Below are 27,554 nucleotides of genomic sequence, written 5' to 3' on the forward strand. Positions count from 1 at the left end.
TCATTACTTCCTTGTTGCTGTGCTGCGTGCAGGTGAAGGAATGTGCAGACTGACTTGATTTATGGCTGACTTGGGCACTGCGTACCCTGCTCGCAGCACGTACAGCAATAAATCACGCTGAGTTTAAAAACAAGGGGCTAGAAAAAACCTTCATAAAGCTGCAGCAACTGACATTGTTACATATACCAAACACTGCAATATGGGAGTAGGCCACTAGATGGCAATTCTTGTTTTGGTACATTATAGTCTTTACACACCTAGTTATACTCTGTGACTAGCATTAAAGGTGTGGTTCAGCTTTAAAGGAACAGAAACACCAAAACATTCATGTTTTCAAGTGAAAATAGAATGTAATGCTGTTCTGCACAAGTAAAACTCCATCTCCTATTCATATTCCAGTTTCTTATTCTAAACACTGGGTAAATAAATAAACTGTTTAACCAAATTCTAGCAGTATCCAGAATCAACCTGGCAAAGCAATGGCTACAAACTTAGCAACATCACCACACATGGATTAAAGAATTGCTCTGATACAGAATATGTTATATCTTACAGCTTTATTGAAACGGTGGCAAAGCATATTGCAATATGGATACCAGGGAATTTGTAGAATAAAACTATATGATAAGTACAATAATAGCAGATAAGACTGGCAACAACACTGGCAGAATACAGACAGAATGGTAATTTCTGTATTCCCATACTAACCTTTCCCACCCATTCATAGTTGAAGTATACTTATTAATGTTGAAATATATACAACATAACCTGTGTTGAAAAAACAAAAATTAAATAAAAGATTTAAAAAATAAAAAAACACTGGGTAAATAAGACCATAGTAACCAGATAGCTGCTAAAATACCATACTGGAAGCTGTTGAACACAAGGCTAAATAAGTAAAAGAAACACAAAAAATAAAATATGAAAATTGATCAATGTACAAAACAGTGTTTACATCACACTAAATGTTAATTTAAAGGTCAACAGGATTTTTTGTGATAAAATATCTGCTTATACTTCATTCATTGTGAAATATATAGTGAATAAAGTACCCCCTCTTGTAAAATATAAGGATATTATAAGTTACCGAGGAGTTTCATGACCATATAAAAACACGAGGCCGAAGGCCGAGTGTTTTTATACAGGTCATGGAACTCCGATGTAACTTATAATATCCTCATATTTTACAATTGGGGGTACTTTATTTATTATAATACACAAATTTTAGTGAGTCATGTGACAGAAATTACATCATTACTCACCGTTTATAACTGATGACATCACTACTCACCGATTATAAGGATATAATTTACAAGATATTCATGGCTTTTGTGTATTATATATAAATATGGTTATATTTGTGAACCCACAGGCCTATTATATCTAGCGCTGGTGTGTACATAGGGGGGGGGGTTAAGCAGTAAGTGCAGATGTCCTGTAGGTTCCAAGCCATTCTTTGCTCTTACCTTGACTTCTTTAGTTTGCACCATAAGAAACATGGCTCCACAAAAGCTACAAGTTTTTATTAGAAAGATCTATAGGAACATTTCTTCCATTAGAAAGTTCCTGTAAAGAAGACAACCTCAAACTGGTTGTATAGTAGACCTTTATTAAAATAAGGGACGCTGCCATTTCAGTCAAAAGTTATAGGCGATGAAAGGTCTGGTGAAGGCAGTGGGCAAACGCACCTCTTATTTACCAACATTGCTCTGCCTCCAATCCTTCCACCTTGCCTCTGAAGTCACAAGTCATAATCAATCCCATCCCCGTTTAAATGTACCACTCTCGTGATTCCTCCACTACTCTATGGGATCCATACCTAGCTCCGCCTCTTCCGGCAGCGTGGTCATCCTACCGCGACATCACTAATTGTCATGTATTAGGCTATAGCCGCTACCTTACGGCTCTTTTCCATCGACCCCGTGACCCCCCAACAAACAATGTTGTTGAGATTAAACTCCGTCTCTCCAGTGGATTGACCCAATCAGCGCTCGCTCTGCTCCTACTGGGGGGGGGGGGGAAAACAATTAGCGGAGGGATTCTAAAGAACCCGCAAGACTTCGCGGAGGCATACGCGCTTTGTGTTGCGACCGACAACGGTACTAAAATGGAGAAGAAGCGCTGGGAGTGCTCGGCTCTGCCCCAGGGCTGGAAAAAGGAGGAAGTTACCCGAAGGTCTGGCCTCTCCGCCGGCAAGAGCGATGTCTATTACTATAGGTAACTGGGGAGAGAAGTAAGAGAGCAAGTTATAGTCTTTAGTAGACGGGGGTAAGAGAGGGACTAGAAGGCGGGAGGTTAGTGCAAAATGTAAATGCATAGGGGTGCAGTGAGCCCTAGGTGGAACTAGGAAGGGGGTTTTGGGTGTCGGCAGTACAAAGCAGATTAAACTTGAGTCAGAGTGGTGGTGGGTCAGATAGGGACAAGCAAAAATGGGTGCAGATGGAGGAATAAAGAGTAGGCGGGATATGGGAGTGAAGATAATTAGGAGGGACAGAGAGGCGCCCACTGTTTAGATTATAATTGGAACAAAACAGTGCGGAGCAACAAGGGCATAATATCAAGATGGAAGATAATGCTCCTCGCTGGTATATCTCAATTTTATTCTATTGCCCTAGTGCTATTTCTCTTTATTTTGCCCATAAAGAAATAAAGCCATAGAATGGCAAACTTCCTTAGAATTCATTTTTTTCTGTTGGAATTCATTTTTCATCTAATGGAAAATGAATATTTTGTTTCCATATTTCAGCTATAATGCCCTCCTCACTAGTATTTTGCTATTACCTGGTACACATACTTAAGCCAAATTTGCAGCTTGATCCCCCCCACATTACTAATAGTTGTCACTTGTGCTTTATATTTTTATCATCCGATAAAATGCATTGGCAGATTTAAATTCAGTTCCTGTTATATTCAGTCTGATCTCTGGTGCATTATCAATAAAGAGGTGGGGGAAAGCCTGACACATTTAGTATTTTTTTTTTTTTTTAACCGCTGTGGTCATTTCCCATTAACAGCTACATAAAGCACTCTTAGTATCCCGGCACCTGCAATTATTATCTGAAAATGTGTGCTGGCTAGCAAAATGCCTTCTATGGACAATGGCACAGGCTGGCTTATGTATTTCAATCAGGATAAATGTAAGATAATGTATGCAGGGTTTACAAATATGCAGTTTACCTAACTGGGGCTGAGTAAGCAAGAATCCTGCTGAGGGGGAAGAATCTAGGAATACTTATAGATGGCCAGTCTTGGTTGGAACAATTTTGTTATGTTTTAAGGGGTAAATCCTCATGACCAAATAAATTAAAATATATGGAGGATTGAAAATGGATAATTATTTACAAAAGATGCACATAATGGGATGTATCATCGTTTCATAGAAATATATAAGGGGACCATTTAATAAACTTTCTGGTTCCTTACTCGCTTGTATATGTTTCCAGAAGACACAAGGGCATTTGGGGGGGAAAAATTCATCTGTAGGTGTAGAACAGTTTTTGTTTTTGCTTTTTTGTTTTTTTTGTACAATGAAACGTATGAAGTTGTGGAATTCTCTCCCAAAAGCAGCTCACCCAGCAGATATAATAGATCGCTTCGAGACAGGGTTGGATGCCTTTTTACCAAGTAAGAAAATACAAGGCTACTGGCATTTATTCTGTTAGTACAAGGTTGATTCATTGACTGGTCACATAGCCAGTTTGACAATTTTTTTCCCCTTTCTGAAGCAAATTGGAATTAGGCTCAGCTGCACCAGGATTCCTATCCATGTAGGTTAACCATTGTTTTAAATGTCATAGTACTAACTCTTCCAGTCAAAAGGATAGTATTATTTCTGCAATGAGACTTAGCATGTCATACTGTATCCAGACACATATAAGCTTTACTGTATTGCTTATAACTACTTTGCATTAGTCAACATTTTTTATACCAACATATGCTTTAACAGAATTTTATTGTAAAGAAAGGTGTGCCAGTTTGTTATGCCCTTCCCAGTGGTTACTTCTACCACCTAAAATTTAAATAAATAAAATGCAACTGCTTTCCAGCAAGGCACCGCCAGTATGTATTTTAAAAAAGAGCCAGCATGAATAGCTGACTGATTTTAACCTTTTGGTGTGTGCCTAACACACTGGACCCCCCCCCCCCCAACAGTGATTTTGACTAGTTTTTTTTGTGAAATATTGTAATGCTAAAATTTTAAGCTGTTTGTTTGCCTTTCATTAACCCCAGAGGTCCATGATAGTCAAGTAGACAAGTTAAAAGTTTGCAAAGCCATAATAAAAATGGGTGTTCTTTTAAGTTTGCTGTGCCAGTGAATTCCTTCCTTCTATGTTCTAGCCCAAGTGGGAAGAAATTCCGCAGTAAGCCTCAGCTTGCTCGTTACTTGGGAAACTCAATGGATCTCAGCACATTTGACTTTCGTACAGGAAAAATGCTCATGAGCAAAATCAACAAAAACAGACAGCGACTGCGGTATGATGGACTAAATCAATCTAAGGTATGAACAGCAGAGAATGCCAAAGGAAATAGTGAACCTACTGTATTAAATGGATTTTAACTCTCTCTGACTTGCATCATTACACACCACCTACTTTTGTAAATCTTTTGCAGGGTAAGCCAGATCTTAATACTGCACTTCCTGTGAGGCAGACAGCCTCCATTTTCAAGCAACCAGTGACAAAGGTGACTAATCACCCCACCAACAAAGTCAAGAGTGACCCACAGAAAGCAGTTGACCAACCAAGGCAGGTAAGGTGTTTATGTTGTGTTCTAATGTTAAAGCCCCTAAGTATATTCCTGAACTTAAGGTAACTCTAGCTTTCATATCTGCAGCTCTTCTGGGAAAAGAAGCTGAGTGGGTTAAATGCATTTGACATTGCAGAGGAGTTGGTGAAAACTATGGAACTACCTAAAGGTTTGCAAGGTAAATGTCTGAAGGTGTTTCTTTATGCTTATATTCCTTTGCCACAGCAACATTTCACTAGCCACATTTTGTTGTGCCAATCAATACGGCGGTAACAATCCTTATTGCTTTCCATTCATTTAAATAGGAAGTATTGTGGGTTAGCTTGCACCCACGATTAGTGGTTGAATACAGGTAGCAGTGTTTTGATTTTTGCTATAAGTAGCAGTAAAGTATGCTAATTAAAGATACTATATTGTGTCTGTTACTTTTACAGTTTTGAAGAAAACTAACAGTAAACTTTATTTGAAGAATAATTTTTGCAGTGGTATCACTTTAACATCCTCTGAACATTTCTTTCTTTTAATTTTAGAAGTGTGGTGTGTGTGAGAGAGAGAGAGAGATTTTTGAAGTGCTGGATATATTGATCAAATTACCTTTTTACAAAATCTCCACTGCTTTATTATAAAGTACCTTGATTGCTTAGCCAGTAGGGATGCACAGAATCCACTATTTTGGATTCTGTCGAACCCCTGAATCCTTCGCAAAAGATTCGGCCGAATACCGAACCGAATCTGAATCCTAATTTGAATATGCAAATTAGGGGTGGGAAGGAGAAAATGTACTTCTTGTTTTGAGACAAAAGGTCACGGGATTTCCCTCCCTGCCCCTAATTTGCATATGTAAATTCGGATTCGGTTTGGCCAGGAAGAAGGATTCGGCCAAATTCTGCTGAAAAAGGCCGAATCCCGAATCCTGGATTCGGTGCATCCCTATTAGACAGAAAGTTTGACAGATGTAGTGTACTGTATATATACAGCCCCGAAGCGGAGCTTTTAGTAATGTTGACAATCTCTCATAAGCTATATAAATATCAATAAAATTATGGCAGATTGGACAAATTTAGTAAAACGCTGTATGTGGCGTAGATAATATAGTGAGTAAAGTACCTCCTCTTGTAAAATAATAGGATTTTTTGTTACTCACCGTTAAATCCTTTTCTCTGTGGTCGATAGGGGGACACAGGGAACAGCTGGGGTTAAGCTCCACCCTCCGGAGGCAGGACACTTGTATGAGTAATCAAAAGGGGCGTGACCTAGGGACTGGCTTAACCCATATGCTACGCCAACCTAATCAGTTAGTACCAAAGAGACTGCTAAACAATAGAAATAAAACTTCAACTAGCAGAACTGGTAACTCAGGGAGTATTCCCTCATGGACCAACGTGGTCAACATCTCGCCGCGGGACGGGAAGCCCTGTGTCCCCCTATCGACCACAGAGAAAAGGATTTAACGGTGAGTAACAAAAAATCCTATTTTCTCTGTCGTCTCAGGGGGACACAGGGAACAGCTGGGGACTTATCAAAGCAGCCCCAAGAACAGCAGGGTGGGAGCGAAGAGATTGTGGTACATTACTGTACCACTGAATGTAACACCTTTCGGCCAAAGGCAGCCTCCGAAGAGGAAAAGGTGTCTAATTTGTAGAATTTGGAGAATGTATGAACAGACGACCAGGTGGCCGCTCTGCAGATCTGATCCAGGGTTGCTGAATTGCGCCAAGCCCAGGAAGCTCCCATTGATCGAGTGGAATGTGCTTTTACATGCTCTGGAGGAGATTGTCCTTTGGAAATGTAAGCTTGTCGTATGGTGTCTTTCAGCCATCTAGCAATGGACGACTTAGATGCCGCCATGCCTCTTCTAGGCCCATTAGGAACTACAAACAGTCTTTGAGAACGTCGAAAAGACTTAGACTTTTCCAAGTACCAGCGAAGAGCTCTGACCACATCTAGGCTGTGAAGTCGTTTCTCCTTGGGGTTCTTAGGTTCCGGGCACAGGGACGGCACCACAATTTCCTGGTTTATGTGAAATGAAGACACAACCTTGGGTAGGAAGGATGGTACTGTGCGTAGAACTGCTTTATCTTTGTGGAATACTAGATAAGCTGGGTCACATGAGAGAGCACTCAGTTCCGAAACTCTTCTGGTTGAAGTAATTGCCACTAGAAACACCGTTTTCCAGGTGAGCCACTTCTCAGGAACTGAGCCTAACGGTTCGAAAGGGGGATCCAGTAAGGCTTCCAAGACTAGATTGAGATCCCAACCAGGAATCGGAGGACGAAATGGAGGAACTAAATGGGCTACTCCTTGCAGAAAAGTGTGCACAGGGTCTTCTAGAGCTAGGCGTGAGTGAAACAGAGCAGACAATGCCGAAATCTGTACCTTTAAGGAACTCAATTTGAGGCCCATCTGAAAACCTCGCTGTAGAAAGGATAGAATTCTTGGGATATTCAACTCGAGAAACGGTACTTGTGCTTCCTTGCACCAGTTCCAGTAACTGCACCAAACCCTGTGGTAGGCTTTGGACGATGTCGATTTGCGTGACTTTAACATTGTGTCAATAACGTCTTCGGTTATGCCCTGTCTTCGCCATATGTCGGCTTCAATAGCCATGCCGTCAAAGCAAATAGGCCCGGGTTGTGATGGACTATGGGTCCCTGACACAGGAGGTCCATTCTGGATGGAAGGCGAACAGGAGGTACTGCCGACATTTCTTGGAGATCGGAGAACCAGGTCCTCCTGGGCCAGAAAGGAGCTATCACAATCACTGTGGAATGCGATACTTTGATCTTCTTGAGGACCCGAGGCAGCATTGGAAGTGGTGGAAAAATGTAGGCTAGGTCGAACTGCCAGGTCTGGGTCATGGCATCCACCCCTACTGCTAAGGGATCCCGAGAGCGTGAGAAGAATCTCTTCACCTTGCGATTGGTTCTGGAAGCCATTAGATCGATTTGAGGAAGTCCCCATTGGCTGACAAGATCTGAGAAAACATCCGGATGAAGCTCCCATTCCCCTGGGTTCAGATTGTTCCGACTGAGAAAATCTGCTTTGGTGTTGTTCACTCCTGGAATATGGATAGCCGACAGCCTTACAAGATGGAGTTCCGCCCATCTCAGAATCTCCTGAGTTTCTGCTAGTGCTGCTTTGCTGCGGGTTCCGCCCTGTTTGTTGATGTAAGCCACAGTGGTAGAATTGTCGCTCTGAATTCTCACTGATTGTGTCTGCAAACGGCTTGACCAGTGATGAAGAGCCAGTCGCACTGCCCGAAGCTCCAGTATGTTTATGTGAAGCTTGGATTCCGGAAGGGACCATGTGCCCTGTACGGATAGGTTGTCCCATGTTGCTCCCCAGCCCCGGAGACTGGCGTCTGTCGTGATTACCTTCCAATCCGGAATCGCCCAGGATTGGCCCCTTGATAGATTGTCTTGTTGCATCCACCATTGTAGAGATTCCCTTGCTGCTGGAAGAAGTTTGATCTTCTGGGAAAGAGGACCCCTCTTCCATCCCGACAGAATGTTGTTCTGAAGAGGGCGTAAATGAATTTGTGCGAATGGAACTGCTTCCATGACCGAAACCATGGATCCCAGGACCCTCATGGCCATATGTACTGTAGGATTCTGTGTGAGAGATAGTTTGGAAACTTGATTTCTGATCCTCAACTGTTTGTCCCAAGGTAAGGTCACCCGTTGGGTGAGGGTGTTGAACTCTAAACCCAGGAACGTCATCTGGTGACTGGGAAATAGACTGGACTTCTCCCAATTGATTGTCCAGCCAAAGTCCTGGAGTAATCGGATCGCCGTCCGAAGATCTGTTCTGCCCTTCTCCAATGTTCTTGACTTCAGAAGGAGGTCGTCCAAGTAGGGCGTCACTGAAACACCCTGAAGTCGCAAGCAGGCCGCCGTAACCGCCATGAGCTTGGTGAATACCCGAGGAGCCGATGACAAGCCGAAGGGAAGGGCTACGAACTGGTAGTGGATGTTCTTGAAGGCAAATCTCAGAAAACGATGATGAGGTTGCCATATCGGCACATGAAGGTACGCATCCTTGATGTCTAGGGACATCAATAATTGTTCTGGTTCCATTCCTCGAATTACAGAGCGCAGGGTCTCCATTTTGAATCGTACTGAGCGTATGTGCTTGTTGAGGAATTTCAGATCGAGAACAGGTCTGAAGGATCCGTCCCTCTTGGGCACTAGGAATAGATTGGAGTAAAACCCGGAGAATTTCTCCAGCGGGGGCACGGGGACAATTACTCCGTTCTGTTCCATGTTGGATATGCATTCCAAAAAGGCTTGAGCCTTGGCTGGATTGACCGGGATTCTGGACATAAGGAATTTTCTGGGGGGAAGTGAAGAAAAATCCAAATGGTAGCCCTCTGAAATTATTTCGTTTACCCAACTGTCTGATGAATATCGGTTCCACACCTCCCGGAATTGAAGCAACCTGCCCCCTATCGGATGCTGTGACTCCGGAGGGGATGCCCCGTCAACCTGAAGTGGACTTGTCAGTTGTGGGCTTGTTGTGAAACTTGTTGGTTTTCCATGCAGGACGTCCCTTGTCACTGTTCTTTGATCTAAAGTGGGAACGTTGGGGAGGACTACTACGTCTGTTGTAACGTCCACTTTGGCCACGAAAAAATTTTCCGCGTCTGTAGGAAGGATTGGTCTTGCTTTTGCTCTGGGGTAGAAATGTACTCTTTCCCCCCCGTAGCCTGTGATATGATCTTTTCTAATTCTTCGCCAAAAAGTCGCTGCCCTTTGAAAGGAAGTGAGGTTAATGACTTTTTTGAACTGATGTCCGCTGCCCAACTCTTAAGCCAGAGGGTTCTTCGGGCGGCTACCGAGAGAGCTGAGGTGCGGGCAGTAATCTGGGCCGCATCTAAGGTAGCGTCACATAAGTAGGCGGATGACTCGGCTATCGACTGTGCTGTGGCAAGGAGCTCCGATCTAGAGACTCCGTGTTGAATGTCTTTGACTAGGGAATCGGCCCATGTTTGTATGGCCCTTGCCACCCAGGAAGAGGCTAGTACCGGCCGAAAAGTAGAACCTGCAGATGAGTACAGAGACCTCAAAAAACCCTCTAGCCGTCTGTCAGATGGATCTTTAAAAGCTGCCGAGTCAGTGACTGGTAGTGCTGTGGCTTTCGATAATCTGGATACTGGAGCATCAACTGTTGGTGGCATGGACCACTTATCCACCAATTCCCTGGAAAAGGGATAGGACTTGGAGAATTTACGGGTCGCCTGGAATTTTCGTTCTGGAGAGTTCCACTCCTCTTGTATAATGGCGAGAAGTTGATCATGAGAAGGGAAGACTGTCGCTGACCTGTGCTGCCTTTTGAATAAGCTAGCAGTCTGAGGTTGCTGTTCTGAGGGAGTGATCTTGAGGACCTCTAGTACTCCCTTAATGATACCCTCAATGTCGTGTTGTGGTTCACGACCCTTAAGTTCTTCGCATTCATCATCTTCCTCCCCAGAAGACACATCGGATAGAGGTAGTTCGCCCTCTGACTGAGATGAGTCGGCTTCAGCTGATGAGACATCTGAGGGAGTAAGATTACTAGCTTCAACCCTGTTTTCTACTCGTTTGCGTTTCCCACTGGACTTCTGACCCAGCTTGGCTAGAGCTTTACCCAAATTATTTGCGATGGAAGGTAAACTCTGTAGGGATGCCAGTGATTGAGACAGCTGTATAGCCCAGAGTGGAGCTGGAGGGTCTGAAGAAGTTCCAGCCACCTCATCAGGAGATGGGTCCTCTAAATTTGGAGTCCCAGTCTGAGAATCCCTGGGATTGGGTGAAACCCCTGGAATTGGAGTAACTCCCTGCCCCCCTGAACAAGGTCTGCAGAGAGGCTCACCCTGACCTCCTGGAATCTTTGCATTGCACTTAGTACACAAAAAGTAAGTGACCTGTGCTGCTGCCACTGCTGCTCTCCCCCCCGGTCTAGGGAATAAACCCCCTGACTTACCTTCTGCCATGGCAGTGTCTGAGGTACTCACTGAGCAGGTTAGGCAGGTGTGAGGGATGAAGCTGACCCTGGCACAATTATGGGCACTCGGTCAACAGTGCTGGTGCTGTTGTGTGGATATACTCCTAGCAAGTAATTTAGGTGAGAAGAGCAAAAGACTTTATTGCTGAGTCTGCTCTTTGTCTAGCCTGTCAGCCGGAGCCCAATACAAGTGCAAGGCTGCGCTTGTAATCCGGCGCGACAATCAAAATGGCGCCTGGAACGCATCCGACTCTGAACTGAGCGATGCGTTCCACCTATTCCCGCGAAGCAAACCAAAATGGCGCCTGGAACGCACTCTGCGTGTAGCGCTCAGTGCGCACAAACGACTGGCCGGACAGAGGAGGGAGATTACTCCCTACTGCTCCCACACCTCTCTGCCACCTCCCCCGGCCTGTAAAGGAAGCCAGATGCAGAGGTACAGAGGGGGAGAAGGGCGATGGAAAACAGCAGACAAGCCCCAACAAACAGCGCTTAATATAGTATAGGGAGAGTCAACATCACCTCACACACACATACCGGCCAAACCTTCTGACTCCTTATCAGGAGCAGGAATGTATGGGTGGTCGATATAGCCAGGAAGGCTAGGATAAGACCCCGGTATGTATTCCCACGAAGGAGGTCTCTCCTACGGAAATAGGTAACCCTGTTCCTGGGAGACCCCTTGTTGCCAGCCTGAACTGGCTGTAAAATCTTCTTTTCTTCCTGAAGAGGAAATGTCCAGCCTCCTAGCAGGACACTTAAAAACTGATTAGGTTGGCGTAGCATATGGGTTAAGCCAGTCCCTAGGTCACGCCCCTTTTGATTACTCATACAAGTGTCCTGCCTCCGGAGGGTGGAGCTTAACCCCAGCTGTTCCCTGTGTCCCCCTGAGACGACAGAGAAATAAGGATATTATAAGTTACAGAGGAGTTTCATGACCATATAAAAACACGAGGCCGAAGGGCCAAGTGTTTTTATACAGGTCATGGAACTCCGAGGTATCTTCTAATATCCTCATATTTTGCAACTGGCGGTACTTTATTTATTATAATACACAAGTTTGTGAGTCATATGACAGAAATGACATCAGAACTCACCGTTTATAACTGAGGACATCAGATATTCATAGCTTTTGTGTAAAATGCGCGCGCGCGCCTGGTGCACCCAGAGAACTAGGTCACTGCCCAGGTGCTGGAACAAGCAATAGTACAATCAATGAAGAATTTTTTTGTGATGCAAAAAACTTTAGTGTTTATTCGACGTTTCGGCTCCTAAACACGAGCCGTCCTCAGGAATAGGACGGCTCGTGTTTAGGAGCCGAAACGTCGAATAAACACAGTTTTTTGCATCACATACACAGTCATACATACACAGTCCCAAGGTGCACACCGTTTCCATAGATAAGGACCTGGGTGCCTGCTCATATGTTATAGAAGCTGCTGGTGTATTCGGGGGGTCAAATTTGCTGGTGGGTTTAAATCTTGGGATGGTTGTCCTGGGTTTATCTCTGAAGTGTTCTTTTAGTTTTAATTTTCTTTGGAATCTATTTATGTCCCCAAGTATTTCTATGGGCTGTGGTGTTGAACTGGGAATAAATGATAATCCTCTATTAAGCAAGGATAGTTCGTCCGGGGTGAGGATGTGCTGACTGAGGTTAAAGATTACATCCGTTTCCCTCGTGGGGGTTTGCTTCCTAGGTTAATACCTCCCCCTTCTAATGTGGTTTCTCTTCCTCTGTCTTGTCGGGACCTTGTTCTCACCCCTAAAAAACTATTCTGTTCGGTCTGTGTGGGTAGGCCAGAGTCAGTCAGTGGACTGGTCAGAGCTATCCACAGTCTGTAATGTCCTGGGTTTATGTTTACGTCTGATATTATTGTAACAATCTGATTTTATGCCCATAAGCCAACCATACAACCGTTTCTGTTTATAATCGTCAGCAACCTTACGTATCTTTGTTTGTTTGAAGTTAGTCAGGTCCTGTTTGTGTCTTTCTATAATGTCAGTGAGTTTTTTTCAACCAGTCGCATGTATTGTCTGATTTCAGTGATTCTAAGTGAGCTGTTTCAAGTCTAGTAATGTCCTCCCTAATCGTTATCAGGTCTTTCCCCACTTGTTCTACCACCAGTAATATCAGGTCAAGGGAACATCGGTTCAGGATTCCGCACCATTTGCTGCAGAAGTCTGGGTTATTACGACCAAGGGTGGGAATATTATTTATTCTAAAACCCCTCGGTATCAGTTTTTGTCTGTGGTAATTTGACAGGAAAACCCCATGTAGATGTAAGTCCACTTCTTTACGTTTTAAATCCAAAAGTTCATGATAAACTCTTGCTTTTATTCTGTTTTCCCGCATCACCTCTTTTTTTCCCTACACTCTGTTTTACCTCACTTTTTCCCAACATATTTGGTTTTTACAGTTACAAGCGAATGGAAGCTTGTTCGGTTGCCTAGCAACGACCATTGGCGCCATTTTCACCACAAGGGGTTTAAATTCTGTGGGCTAGTGGGTTTTCTGGATGTTTGTTTGTTTGTTTTCCCTCCTGATGAAGATCCCTGTGGGGGATCGAAACGTTGAGCTTCAATAAAGATTCTTTCTATTTTTGAACCTTTCTGCAAATCCTGTGAGTGCAGAAATGACCAGCAACACCAGGATTTCAGTAGCCAACGTGACGTTTCGGTCCTCTCAAGGCCTTGAGAAAGGTCCCTGAGAGGACCGAAACGTCACGTTGGCTACATATGCACATGTGAATATATTGTTTTTTTCACTGAAATCCTGGTGTTGCTGGTCATTTCTGCACTACATATTATTTTACTGGGCACCCAGGTTTAGTAGAATTAGTAAGCGTTGTGCCACCCCACTGACTGTGTGTGTATATATAATATATTTATTTCCCTATGGGACCAGACTGTAAATTATATCCTTATAAACGGCGCGTTCTGACGTCAGAACGAGCCGTTTATAACAGTGGCCCTCGGGCCGCCGAATTTTGACGCATCGCATTGGAATTTGACGCCACGCGTCCGAAACGGACGACGGCAACCAAAATTTCGATGCATACCCCCCCGCAAAATGTACATTATAATGCATAATGTACCCCCTACTAAAAAATTATAAAGATATCAGAAGTCACCTCCGAGTTATGTGATATATAAAATAAATTATTTAAAGTCCCGCTTTTGGGTCAGCATGTTGCTTAGATCTACAGTACCCATGTAAATACTCTTATGGGAAATACATGAAACAGAAAGGGTAGGTGTTTTTATACTTTTATTTATTTATTTTTTCCCTAGGTGTGGGTCCTGGATGCACAGATGAGACTCTTCTGTCTGCTATTGCAAGTGCTCTGCATACTAGCACTATGCCTATCACAGGTCAGCTTTCTGCAGCAGTAGAGAAGAATCCTGGTGTTTGGCTTAACACTTCTCAGCCCCTTTGCAAAGCCTTTATGGTGACAGATGAAGACATCAGGTGATAACCATATTTTTTTGGGTGTAAAATAGTTAAACTTGTATTTCTGTAATTAAAGGGAGAAAAAATATGTGAAAACATACAGTATAAAACATAGACTGACTAAAGTTAAGTTCTGAAATTCTGGCTTATGCATAAGGCTACTATACTATGCTTTAGATACAAGCTCTCTGTCACTGATGGTCTGTGCACCCAAAGTGTCATGTGCTCATGGAGTAGTTATTTCAAACCCCAGTGCTTGTACAGTGGGCGTTGAACATACAGCAACTGAGAGAGCACATACAGGCACCAGGGAGAGAGCCCAGATGAGAACTTGAAACATAAAACTTCAGTTTTACACCGCTTCTATGTGTCTAGTGTATATGCATTACTAAATGTATGTTTTCTTATCTGGCAGGGAATAGTTTACAAACTTTCATACATTTGCAGAAGATAGCTGACATGTATGGGTTAGGTTTTAAGTGAATGTAAAACATAGTTACATAGTTAAATTGGGTTGAAAAAAGACAGTCCATCAAGTCTAACCCCTCCAAATGAAAACCCAGCATCCATACACACACCCCTCCCTACTTTCACACAAATTATATATACCCATACCTATACTAACTATAGAGTTTAATATCACAATAGCCTTTGATATTCTGTCAGTACAAAAAGTCATCCAAGCCATTCTTAAAGGCATTAACTAAATCAGCCATCACAACATCACCCGGCAGTGCATTCCACAACTGTCCTGACTGTGAAGAACCCCCTATGTTGCTTCAAATGAAAGTTCTTTTCTTCTAGTCTAAAGGGGTGGCCTCTGGTATGGTGATCCTCTTTATGGGTGAAAAGGTCCCCTATTATTTTTGTCTATAATGTCCTCTAATGTACTTGTAAAGTGTAATCATGTCCCCTCGCAAGCACCTTTTTTCCAGAGAAAACAACTCCAACCTTGACAGTCTACCCTCATAATTTAAGTCTTCCACACCTAACCAGTTTAGTTGCACGTCTCTGCACTCTCTCCAGCTCACTTATATCCCTCTTAAGGACTGGAGTCCAAAACTACACTGTATACTCCAGATGAGGCCTTACCAGGGACCTAAAAAGAGGCATAATTATGTTTTCATACCTTGAGTTAATGCCCTTTTTTTATGCAAGACAGAACTTCATTTGCTTTAGTAGCCACAGAATGACACTGCCCAGAATTAGACAACTTGTTATCTACAAAAACCCTTCTCATTTAAGGGAACTCCCAACACACTGCCATTTAGTGTATCAACTTGCTGCCCAGTTTTCCAACTTAGACAAATCACTCTGCAAAGTGGCAGCATCCTGCATGGAACCTATAGTTCTGCACAATTTAGTATCATCTGCAAAAATAGAAACAGTACTTTCAATGCCCACCTCCTGGTCATTAATAAACAAGTTGAAAAGCAAGGGACCTAGTACAGAGCCCTGTGTACTCCACTAACAACACTGGTCCAATTAGAAAATGCTCCATTTACCACCACTCTTTGTAGTCTATCTTTTAGCCAGTTCTCTATCCAGATACAAATACTATGGTCCAGGCCAACATTCCTTAATTTAACTAGTAACCTTTTATGTGGCACTTTATCAAATGCTTTAACAAAGTCTAAGTAGATCACATCCACTGCCATCCCAGAATCAAGGTCCCTGCTTACCTTGTCATAAAAAGAAATTAAGAAATTTTAACATACTTAAAAAAAGAATTTTGAATTCTTTTTACTGCTTGCTGCAATATCCCTTTCCATATTAATTTTAGCTTGCCTTATAGCTTATTTGCATGATTTATTGGCCTCCTTGTACCTTATAAATAATTTGGCTGTCCCAGCTAACTTGAAAGCCTTAAAAGCACGCCTTTTCTTACCCACCTCAACACCAACACTTCTATTGAACCAAAAAGGTTTTGCTTTGCAACGTCGTTCCTTGCTTACAAGGGGAATATACTGACATGTATATTTAATAAGCAGCATTTTAAAGATTTCCCATTTTTGTTCTGTGTTTAACCCTGTGAAAAGCATATCCCACTTAATATGTTGCAGAGATGCCCTTATACTGTCAAAAGTTTGCATGTCTGAAATTTAGTGTTTTAGTTACTCCCTTATAGAATTGCTTCTGCAACAGAATCTCAAAGGAGACCATGTTATGATCACTATTCCCTAAATGCTCACCCACACAAATGTTAGAGATGAGTTCAGTATTATTAGTTATTAGAAGGTCCAAAAGTGAGTTATTTCTAGTAGGTTCTTGAACGAGTTGGAATAAAAAGTTGTCATTCAGCATATTTACAAACCTACTTCTAGCTTTTTCTGTCTTGGCAACCCCATTACCCCAGTCAATGTCTGGATAATTGAAGTCACCCATAGCAACAACTTGACCCAGCTGTGAAGCCGCTTGTTTCTGCAAAAATAGCTGGGCTTCATACTCGACACTTATACAAGGTGGTTTATAGCATACACCAATGATAATTCTCTTTGTAACCTTTTGCCCAGTCAAAATCTCTACCCAGAGGGATTCTACACCCTCACCAGTGCCAGCTATGGATATTCCTTTAGTGCATGGCTTTAATTCAGGCTTTACATACAAACACACTCCTCCACCCTTTTTTATCCCTCTGTCCCCCCTGAAAAGGGTGTAACCATTAAATTCACAGTCCAGTCACATGTTTCATCCCACCAGGTCACAGTGATACCAATTATATCATAATTTTTAGAGCATGAAATGAATTCTAGGTCTCCCATTTTACGTGACAAACTCCGTGTTTTTGCTAGCATACAGTGGAGGTTACTACTTTTACTTTTGAAATTTGCATTACTTAGTGGAGAATTATATGTTAAGTTAGCATTATTCTGTTTTCCTTGTAACAGAGGGACCTCCTTAACTGGTAAACTATATGCCCCCCCCCCCCCCGTGCCTAGTCTAAACATTCCTCCAACCTCTTAGCCATTCTTTCCCCTAGCACAGTGGACCCCCTTCAATTGAGGTGCAAACTGTCACGACTGTATATGTTGTACCCCAAGGAAAAATCAGCCCAGTGCTCTAGGAACCCAAACCCTTTCTTCCTACACCAAGACTTGAGCCACGCATTTCGCTCCCGCTGTCTTCCTAAACTTGCACGTGGCACGGGCAAAATTTCAGAAAAGATGACATTGGAATACCTTTCCCTGATCTTAGAGCCTAGATCTCTGAAATCACTTTTTAAGGTCTTCCATCTAGCATTTATTTTGTCATTAGTACAGTTGGGTCGTGTCCAGGCCCACCCAATAATTTGTCTACCCGATCAACCATATGCCGAACCCTGGCACCAGGTAGGTGGCAAACTGTTTGGTTGTAGCGATCCGGACGACAGATTACCCTATCCACTTTCCTAATAATTGAGTCCCCTAAAACCACAATCTGCTTAGGCCTGTCTCTGCTCTCCTCCCCACCACTACTAGAGAAACTGGTCTCCCGGCTGTTAGAGAGATCAGCCCCATCTAGAATTGCCAATCCGGAGTTCATACTCCCATCATCATCACACAATCTGGCAAATTTGTTGTGATGTATTAGCTCTGGTTCAGCCTCCATTTTCCTTTTGCCCACCTTAGATTTTCTAACTGTCACCCAGCTAGCTGCCTCAATATCCTGCTGCTGTTCTGTTCCCCCCAAACTATCTGACCCCGCTAGGTCCTGCTCAGTGAGCAAGCGACTCCTTTCAAGATTGTCAATTGACTGCAGTGTTGCAATTTGTTGCTCTAGTGCTCTAACTCGAGCCTCCAAAGTGGCAATTTGCTCACAACCACCACAGAGGTAAGCATTTTGGATCTCTTGTTCCAAATCTGCATACATATGACAGATTGTGCACTTAGTCAGACCTTCAATCATGTTAGCACTCTTTATCCCAGTTACAGATCAAAACAGGAATAAAAAATAAAATACACCAATCCTCAAATGATTTGGGAAGCTCACAAATGTGTGATTCGAGGAGAGCTAATCAAAGCTGGGACACAGAAAAAAAAGGAAAAAATGGAGAAATATAATACTCTGCTTTCCACCTTACAACGCTTAGAAAATGAGCACAAAAAGGCTCCCTCAATAAATCTGCTGCAGCTCCTCACTGACACGAGACAACAATTGAAAGCTATTTTAACTACTTACACGGAAAAAGCCATATTCTACCAGAAGCAGAGATACTATGAACATGGGAATAAGTGTAGTAAGATGTTAGCTAATGCGTTGAAACGTAAACAAATATCTACTCAGATTACCAAGCTCAGAACCTCTGCAGGAGATACCACGACTGATACTCAGAGCATAGCGCGAACGTTCAGGGAATTCTACCATTCTTTATACAATTTGCAACCTTCTGCCCAGAATCCGGTTTCCCAGAAAGTAGCTGGTGCAGACTATCTCCGCACATCGACCCTGCCGCTGATAACAAATGAAATTAGAGACCGATTGGAAGCCCCGATCAGTATGGACGAGGTTGACTCGGCTATAAAGGCAATACCGAATGGGAAAGCACCTGGCCCGGACGGATTCACCGGCCTCTATTATAAAAAATTTAAGGACATCTTACTCCCTCATTTCACGGCAAATCTGCAGACTACCCAGGTTCGGGGGACTCTTCCTCCAGCTGCTATGATGGCCTACATAACATTGCTTCACAAGAAAGGCAAAGATCCTTTAGATGTGAAAAGTTACCGTCCCATATCGCTGCTAAATGTGGATACGAAGCTCTATTCAAAAATTTTGGCGAACCGTCTACGTACAGTGTTAGCTTCCTTTATTCATCCCGACCAGGTTGGCTTTGTCCCCTCGAGAGAAGCACGGGATAACACACTGAGGGTTTATGGGGTAGTGCGTTATTGCAAAAGACACAATATACCACTGGCTCTACTGTCGACCGACGCAGAGAAGGCTTTTGATCGTGTATCCTGGTCTTTTATCTTTCAATGCCTCCAAAAGATGGGGTTGGGACCCCAGTTCATTCAGAGCATCCAGTGCTTATATAACACTCCCAGAGCATGTATTAGGGTTAATGGTTCACTGTCGGAACCGTTCGACATTACAAATGGGACACGTCAGGGATGCCCGCTGTCTCCGCTTCTATATATTATCTCCCTGGAGCCATTCCTACAACGAATCAGATCCAACCCTGATATAACTGGAGTTATGATAGCCCATACCAATCATAAAGTAGCGGCCTATGCTGATGACATGTTGTTTTTTGTTACCAATCCCCATATTTCTCTGCCAAATTTGATGAAAGAACTTAAGCATTATGGGTCGGTCACCAATTTAAAGATTAATTATCAGAAATCGAGTCTGCTCAACATTTCCCTGTCTGCTTCACATTTAGATCGTTTACGACATTCTTTTGATTTCTCTGTAGAGGAAAAGTCCATTACGTATTTGGGAGTCAAAATTACAGCTAACGTTGAAGATGGGGTTCTGCTTAATATACTCCCACTGATTAAACGGACGCAGGAGGACCTTGCTTCTTGGGAGAGGCCCGGCTTTTCATGGTTTGGCCGCATGAATATCATTAAGATGGATGTACTGCCGCGGTTTCTCTATCTTTTCCAAACCATTCCTTTTCATATTCCAAAACACATTTTTCAGACATTAACTGCACTGATCTCTCAATTTATATGGCACAAGAAAAGACCTCGACTGAAGTTTAGTTTTCTCAGCCAACCCAGAAGTAGAGGGGGAGCGGGACTGCCGGATTTTCGGGTGTACTATCAGGCGGCAGTGTTGCAACGGATGCTGGATATTTGGCATGCAATGGACACTAAACTGTGGATTTCGACAATTCAAGAAGAAACGACGTTACCATTGCAAGTATTACCCTGGATAGAAAAAGATAAAAGACTGCTTACTAAACCATTGAATCCGATCCTTTCGACTATTTTGCTTACCTGGGACGTCTTGAAAAAGAGACTGAAGTTGGTTGATTCCAATACTAGAATGATTCCAATCTCCCATAACTCTAGTTTTCCACCGGGCTTACGATTGTCTAACTTTAGGCATTGGACTCAAAGAGACACATTATGGGCCTTCCAGCTTATGAAAGGCAGGGAATTTAAAACGTTAGAGGAGATTTTGCAACCTGATCGCATAACCGCACTGGACCGTTTGAGATATTGTCAGGTTAAACATTTTTTGATGACGGAGGGCACACTGAGCTCTGGCAGTGGAGATGATACTGCTTTTGAACAATTATACACGAAACCAATGAGATTTCCGCATGAAATCTCTCTGTTGCGCAAAGTCCTTTCAGAAACTCAGGCCTCTCCTTCGGCTGTTTTTAGAGGGTACTGGGAGAAGGAACTCCAAGTTACATTTACTGAAGAGGAGTGGTCCTCTATTGTCGACAAGTCACTTCAGACGGCAACTAGTGCTAAACTACAAGAGCACAACTATAAAGTACTTTCTCACTGGTATAGGGTACCTACAAAGTTAGCAAAAATTTACCCTAATTTTCCTGACATTTGCTGGAGGTGCGGACAAGGGAAGGGGACGTTGTCCCATATTCTGTGGACCTGCCCGGGAATACAACCTTACTGGTCGCAAGTTAAACATTTGACATCTCGGTTTACTGATTTGACAATTGATGACTCAGCAGCATTTTTCCTCCTTCATCATAATGCTTTGTCTACAGCACAATACAAACGCTCAATTCTTTCCATTCTGATCACTGCTGCCAAAGCACTAATCCCTAAGTATTGGAGAACAGACCGGACTCCCTCTATTGAGGAGTGGATCTCGCAGGTTCAAGAAATTTACCAATTTGAGAGGTTAAAAATCCCGAGAGACACTCAATCCCAAGACGATGCTTTTAATCGGAAATGGACCCATTGGCTCCTCTTTAAAGACTCGGCGGAATGTGCAACACTTCTCAATTAGGTGGGCTTCCTCACTTACAGTATTGATACATATATCAGGGTACCACTATTATTGTCTGGTGCTTCTCTGTGGACCCGGCGGGCTTCCCCTCCACGCCTCTTCATGATGTCTGACTTTGTTTTTCCTCCTCTCGCATACTTACCTGTAACTCTTTTACAGTGAATGCTTACTGTTTTTCATTGTGTTTGACAAATGGCGTAATCCTTTTATTTTGCTATTTTCTTTTGTTCTTATATTCTCATGTTTGTGATTTGTTCTTTTGCACATGTCACCAGAATGTATCTTTCTTTGTATACTATTTCCTGCAACACTGATTCATGATACCAAAGACTGATTATGTAACATTGCATTTTGGACGTGACTGGTGGGTGTGCGTTTGGAAAATAAAGAATTTATAAAAAAAAAAAAAAAAAATAAAATACGTAAACTTTGTAGTTAGTGGGAGCTGCTATGAATTGTAGTACTCCATGTTTAAGCTTACTGTGGAAGTGTAAGGGTATGGAGAATTTAATGTCGACATAAAATATAACCAAAATTACTAAATTCATTGGTTGGATGTTGTTATAGCATGCATGGGGTAATTGTTACAGTGGTTTGCCCCCTTTCCATGTATTCAAATACATTGGATGGCTACTTTTAATACATAGTTTAGAATCATTGTGAAAATCTGTTCGCTTTAGTGCAGTTACATTTTTTTAAGTTATTTACTTTCCAGCCAACATTGCTCTAAATTTGTTTAAGCCTTTCAGATTATGAATTTGATGTTACCATGAATATTTGTAGGTCTTTACTCTTAATTCGATTCTTGTGCACTTGTGCTTAAAATTTGATGAACCCTTTTGAATTTTTATTATCTGCATAAATACTTTCTAAAACGTGATCTGTTTTTCACGCAAGTCCTAAAACTGGCTAATAAGAACACTGTTAAACAAATGAGTCAAAATCATTTATTCAGGAAATTCTCAAAAGTTACATATTTATTTGTGTGGTAACAGTATGTAAACCATGTGTTTTGGCACTTTGAGAAAACTGCTACAGTCTGCACTGTTTCCAAAATATTGCCAGCACTGACCAAAAGAAAACACTTTTAACATGTTCTGATGTTAGGCTGAGGATGGCATATTGATTAATGCAGTGCCAGCAGAGGCATAATTTCAGTAAGTAATAAGAAATGCAGTACAAACGAGCAATCCTTCCATTATTTATTTACATAGCAGCATTTCATTAAAAATGCTAGGATTAAGAAATTGTTAGCATTGCAGTATGTTAAAAAATGGGTATGCCAATAAAGGATTTATTGTACATTTCCAGGAAACAGGAGGAGCTGGTTCAACAAGTGAGGAAGAAACTGGAGGAAGCTCTCATGGCTGATATGCTTGCTCATGTAGAAGAGATTTCCAAAGATGGTGGTGCTCCATTAGACAAAGATATTGAAGACGAAGAGGAAGACCCCAGAGAACAAGAAGCTGATGATGTATAAAAATGGTAAATATGATTATGGGTACAACATTATCTTCAAAGATTGTTACACAGCAAAAATGTTATGCCCTGTTGATTAAAAATAAATCCCCATGCCGAAATTGGCAAAATGAAGGCTAAGAGGGCCAAGAACCGTCTAATTACTTAGGGGTGATTTTTCTCCATGTACTCTGATGCCCTTGTGTCCCCCTACCGCTCCACACCCCCCCCTCGCCCTTTCTTACTTCCACCTTTAACTTTTTAATCTACCAATTGTTAAAGGCACCTGCATGCGAGGTGGAGGGTTGACTTGGCCGTCTCGGTTACCTAGGGTGCACTGTGTTCATAGCTAACTGCTGCTGCTTTAAAAAAAATGGTTATCTATTTGCAGTGGAAAATGTGGAATTGTTTTCCGAAGTTGCCTGAAATTGCCTGACAAGGAAACTTCAGACGACTTCTGAAAGCCGAAGTGATCAGTGTGCCATCTTGCCGGCGATTCACATTCCAGCCAGCAGGAAGGCATTTCGGGGAGATTAGTTACCTGAAGAAGAGGAGATTTGTCGCTGAAAAAATCTATATGGCACAGGATAAATAGTGGATGACAGATAACATTATGATCTACAGAGCTTATCTGCTGTGTTACTTGAGCCTTTTCTCCTTTGAATAGCTGACCCATGGCTACACAGCAGCTTATTTATATAAACAATAGCAGTGTTTTTGAAGCAAACACAGCAGTTTTACTAGTTCAGGGCAACACTGCATTATATTTGTATTACTTTAAAACAATATAATTTTTTGATGTTACTGTTCCTTTAAAGGGATTGTTCAACTTCCAAACACTTTTTTGTTTTCAGTTTAGGTGTTTTCAGAAAGTAATTGAAAATAAATCTTTATTCTGTTGTACTAGAGTAGAACCCTGGTATTACGTTTCCCAGAGGACCGTGCGTACATCTGGGAAAACATTAAATACGGGAAAGAGAAGAACACTGCTTTTTTTTTTTTTTTTTTTTTTTTTTTTATTGAAGCTTAAACTTTTCTGTTTTTCTGGCAACTGTAACTATTTGCTACATTAGTTGATACATTTCTCAGCAGCATCTATAGAATGGTAACAATTGTATCCATATAACAGCTGCCTTTTAAAGGGGTGGTTCGCCTTATGTTAACTCTTAGTAAGCTTTAGAATGACCAAGTCTAAGCAACTTTTCAACTGGTCTTCATTATTTTTATAGTTTTTTAATTTGCCTTAATCTTTTAAATCTTAAATGGGGGTCACTGGCCCATCTTAAAAACAAATGCTCTGGAAGGTTACAAATTTATTGTTACTTTTTATTACTCATCCTTCTATTCAGGCCCTCTTTTATTCATATTCCATTCTCTTATTCAAAGCAATGCATGGGTACTAGGGTCATTTTGACCCTAGCAACCAGAGTGCTGAAATTGCAAACTGGAGAGATGTTGAATAAAGAGCTAAAAAAGTAAAAAACCTCATAATACAAACCCAACTGCAAATTTTTCAGAATATCAATCCCTACATCATACTAAAAGTTAACTGTAAGGTGAACAACAAATGGAATTAAACTTCAATATTAGAAAACCAGCCAAAATTAAAAGATTGAAAATGTCTTTGTTACTGGTAAACTAGACAACTGAAAGTGTTTGGAAGCTGAACAACCCCTTTAATTACTCTAAAGTGAAGGTAACCCCATTATATGATAGATATTTAGAAAGAATTTAAAATAGCTGCGACCAAACCATAAATCCTTCCTAAATTTGTAGTTTTCATAAAGTTTGTACACATTGACTTTTTGATTTTACAGCATTTTCCTCTACAGGGCAAAAGAACTAATGTACCTGTGTGATTTGTCTGTAGTAAAAGTCCAAACAGGAAGCAAAACAATGTATTTTTAAAAAGTACACATTCTGGCAAATTTAGAATGAATTTGTCTTTTTAAATTTTAGTGTTTTTAAATCGCTTTGATTCTACTTGATGTTACATGTCCACATGTCCTTAGGTATAAAGTTCAAATGGCATAAAAATTAATGCAGATGTCTTCTAAACACCACCAATAGTATTAAAGAGCCACAGAATAAACATATTGCCTGTACAGTTTTTACAGACAAGAACCCAATAAAGCCATTCCACTTCAGGGGTCCGAATCTCATTTCAGTAGTCACATTGTGGAGTGAACATTTTAAAGGCACATACAAGAAATGCAGATTTGAAAATGCTTGAAATTTGTAAAAATGCTGAAAAAATACTGAAATAAATTCAAGTATTTCCATAGTATTATGAGTGTTCACGCTAGTCACACTGGGCAATAAAACCTACACATGTCCGATTTTGTGGTGAGTGTGCAGTAGCTCCCTTCACAAAACAATTGTGTTAGTTTAGAAGTGATTATGCCTAAGTATTGTTGAAGCAATTATTAAAGGGGTGGTTCACCTTTAAGGTATTTTTTAGTATGTTCTAGAATGGCCAATTCTAAGCAACTTTTCAGTTGGTTTTCATTATGTTTTATAGTTATTTGCCTTTTTCTTCTGACTCTTTGTAGCTTTCAAATGGGCGTCGCTGACCCCTTTCTAAAAATCCAATGCTCTGTAAAGGCTACTATTGTTATTGCTTCTTGGTATTCCTCATCTTTTTATTCTTCCCCTCTCCTATTTGTTTTCTAGTGTCGTATTCAAATCAATGCATGGTTGCTAGGGGAATTTGCATCCTAGCAACCTTAAAATGCAAATTGACGAGATGCCGAATAATAGGTTTAAATAACTGGAAAACCTTAAATAATAAAAAATGAAAACCAATTGCAAATTGTCTCAGAACATCACTCTCTAAATCATGCTAAAAGTTATCTCAAAGGTGAACTACCCCTTTAAAGGAAAACTATACCCCCATACAATGTAGGTCTCTATTAAAAGATACTAAGTAAAACAGCTCATGTGAACCCTGCTTCATGTAAATGAACCATTATCATAATAATATACTTTTTAGTAGTATGTGCCATTGGGTAATCATAAATAGAAAATTGCCATTTTAAAAAATAAGTGCCGCCCCCTGAGATCGTACGATTCACTGTGCACACATACAAACCACATGTAAGGTCACATGAGCCAATTAACAGACAGAGTTCTACCTTTTGCTTCCTCACTTCTTCCTGTTACAGTTAGTGTTGTAGTATTTCTGGTCAGGTGATCTCTGAGGCAGCACAGGTAGAGTCACGAAATGGTGGTTCAAGGCAAGAGATGTAAAAGGGCAATATTTATGTAAATATATATTCCAGTTTGGTAAGATTCTTTAATATGTCATTCAATTTGATATAAACTTTCTGTTGCTTAAGTATTCATTTTGGGGGTATAGTTTTCCTTTAAGTGCTGTTATTGGGTGTTAAAGAATGTGCTGTTTTTTTTGTTAATATTTTATGTACGGAATGGCACAAATGGCTGATACCATTTCAGAACAAATTGGCAGCTTATTGGTGCATGTAAGAGGCCAAAACCATGGCTTATCCAACCGATATCTGGCTGGTGATCAGTCCAAAATCTATGAGCAGTTTTAAAAATCTTATTGCTTAAAAATGGATTATTGTCCATTCCTTGGCCAAATGAAGCATTTTTTTTTACCAACCAATTTTAATGCATGAATTTGGTACTATGGTACGTCCTTTTTAAATAACAGCTGCGATTTTGGATGTATGAACTACTTAGCCATGCAGCAATGAAAGACTTGAAATGTAGTACAAAATTACTTTAACCCTTTACTTTTAAATTTGCTAGGATAAATTGGACTCCAATAGCAACCAAGTGCCTGTAAATCCAAATTGGAAAGCTGCTAAAAAAAGCCAAAAAAATAATCATAAATAAATCATATTAAAAGTTTATTTTAAATGTGTGAACTATCCATGTTAGCCTTTCTGTGAAACGAGAAATATAGTCTTATCATTTTCATCTCCCTTATAGGTCTGTTAACGAACAACCTCTTCTCTTCATAAAATTCTTCTGACAACTGGAACCAGAGCCACAAAGCACTGATGCAGGGCTGGCATTGATACCTCAAAGAAAAGTGTGCCCATTTACACCTCTTATCCCAAGGTCACTGCTGGCAGGTTCTGATTTTGGATGCTGAAATCTCTGAAGAGCCATAAACATTTTTGCTTTTTTTTTTTTTTTTAAAAAAAAAAAAAAGACATTTCTTTACTTTCTGCACTGCATTCCATCAACCTTCTCCCAGTTATAATACAAAGAAAACATGGATACTTTATATCAGTCCTCACAGCTGCTTCAAAAGAGATGCATTTTTAAAAAGATGGTTATTTTGGATTAATTATTAAACACCTTTTGTAAATTGAAATGGAGTTTACCAAGATTTTTTTTTTTTTTTGTAGTCTTTTAAAAACTCCAATTTGTAATGAGGAATAATCTGTTAACCTGTCAATGGGTGTTCTGATTTTCTTCAAATAGAGCTCTAGATTTTATTTTAAACATTGATGAAATATTAAAGCCAGTACTTTTTCTTTTCATGGATAATTCATTTCTCTTTGTAAGCATGCCCAGTCACTTACTTAACATTTAAGACCTTCAGTAAACACAATCTTTTTCAAAAATGTAAACCTGAAATAACTTTTTGTATAAGATACACATTCATGTGGTTTATAAGTCAAGCACTGAGAAATTCTCAAGAAAACATGTTGTTGCCAGCAAGGCTCAAAAGATGTACTTTTTTTTCCCCTACTTTCAGACAGTGCAACCAAAAATGAATATCTACGTAGAGAAATACCTCTTGTTTTCTTGTAAGCCTAGTTGCAGAAAATGTTCAGGGATTAGTAATCCGCAAGCGAATGTGTGTCTTATGTGAAAAGTCTATTAAATATTTGAATGAAATTATTTTGTTTTAATGGAAGAACTTTTTCAAGATAACAATTGCTCTTCTAACCAAGGGCTTTTTGCAAAAATGTCATTAAAATACTAAGAACCTAAAGATCTACATTTGTTGTTCTCTTTTGTCAGT

At 41.0% G+C, this 27,554-nt stretch overlaps 1 protein-coding gene across 7 annotated transcripts; it reads left to right on the forward strand.

The window, feature by feature from the left end:
- The first annotated feature begins 1,838 nt into the window (after positions 1–1,838).
- On the forward strand, positions 1,839–27,524 carry LOC108712329 (methyl-CpG-binding domain protein 3). Of its 7 annotated transcripts, none has more exons than XM_018254575.2 (8): positions 1,839–2,217; positions 3,568–3,624; positions 4,339–4,498; positions 4,612–4,749; positions 4,834–4,924; positions 14,020–14,197; positions 22,403–22,576; positions 26,507–27,524. In XM_018254575.2, exons 1-7 carry the CDS (start codon positions 2,108–2,110, stop codon positions 22,569–22,571), a joined length of 903 nt encoding a protein of 300 aa, XP_018110064.1. In that variant the 5' UTR covers positions 1,839–2,107; the 3' UTR covers positions 22,572–22,576; positions 26,507–27,524. The 7 variants fall into 7 exon arrangements, with proteins under 7 accessions (XP_018110064.1, XP_041417517.1, XP_041417519.1 ...); XM_041561583.1 differs by having other exon boundaries at positions 1,839–2,175; positions 3,565–3,624; XM_041561585.1 differs by having other exon boundaries at positions 1,839–2,175.
- Positions 27,525–27,554: the final 30 nt, after the last annotated feature.

This window comes from Xenopus laevis, chromosome 1L, assembly GCF_017654675.1.
Source record: "Xenopus laevis strain J_2021 chromosome 1L, Xenopus_laevis_v10.1, whole genome shotgun sequence".
In the NCBI taxonomy this organism is placed as follows: Eukaryota; Metazoa; Chordata; class Amphibia; order Anura; family Pipidae; genus Xenopus; species Xenopus laevis.

What these genes read in the sequence shown, in the direction of transcription:
- LOC108712329 (XM_018254569.2), top strand. Translation starts at nt 2,108, where the DNA reads ATGGAGAAGAAGCGCTGGGAGTGCTCGGCTCTGCCCCAGGGCTGGAAA. An exon ending in ACTACCTAAAGGTTTGCAAG is followed by an intron (nt 4,925 to 14,019) that starts GTAAATGTCTGA and finishes TTTTTTCCCTAG; the next exon opens with GTGTGGGTCCTGGATGCACA. An exon ending in GTGACAGATGAAGACATCAG is followed by an intron (nt 14,198 to 22,402) that starts GTGATAACCATA and finishes GTACATTTCCAG; the next exon opens with GAAACAGGAGGAGCTGGTTC.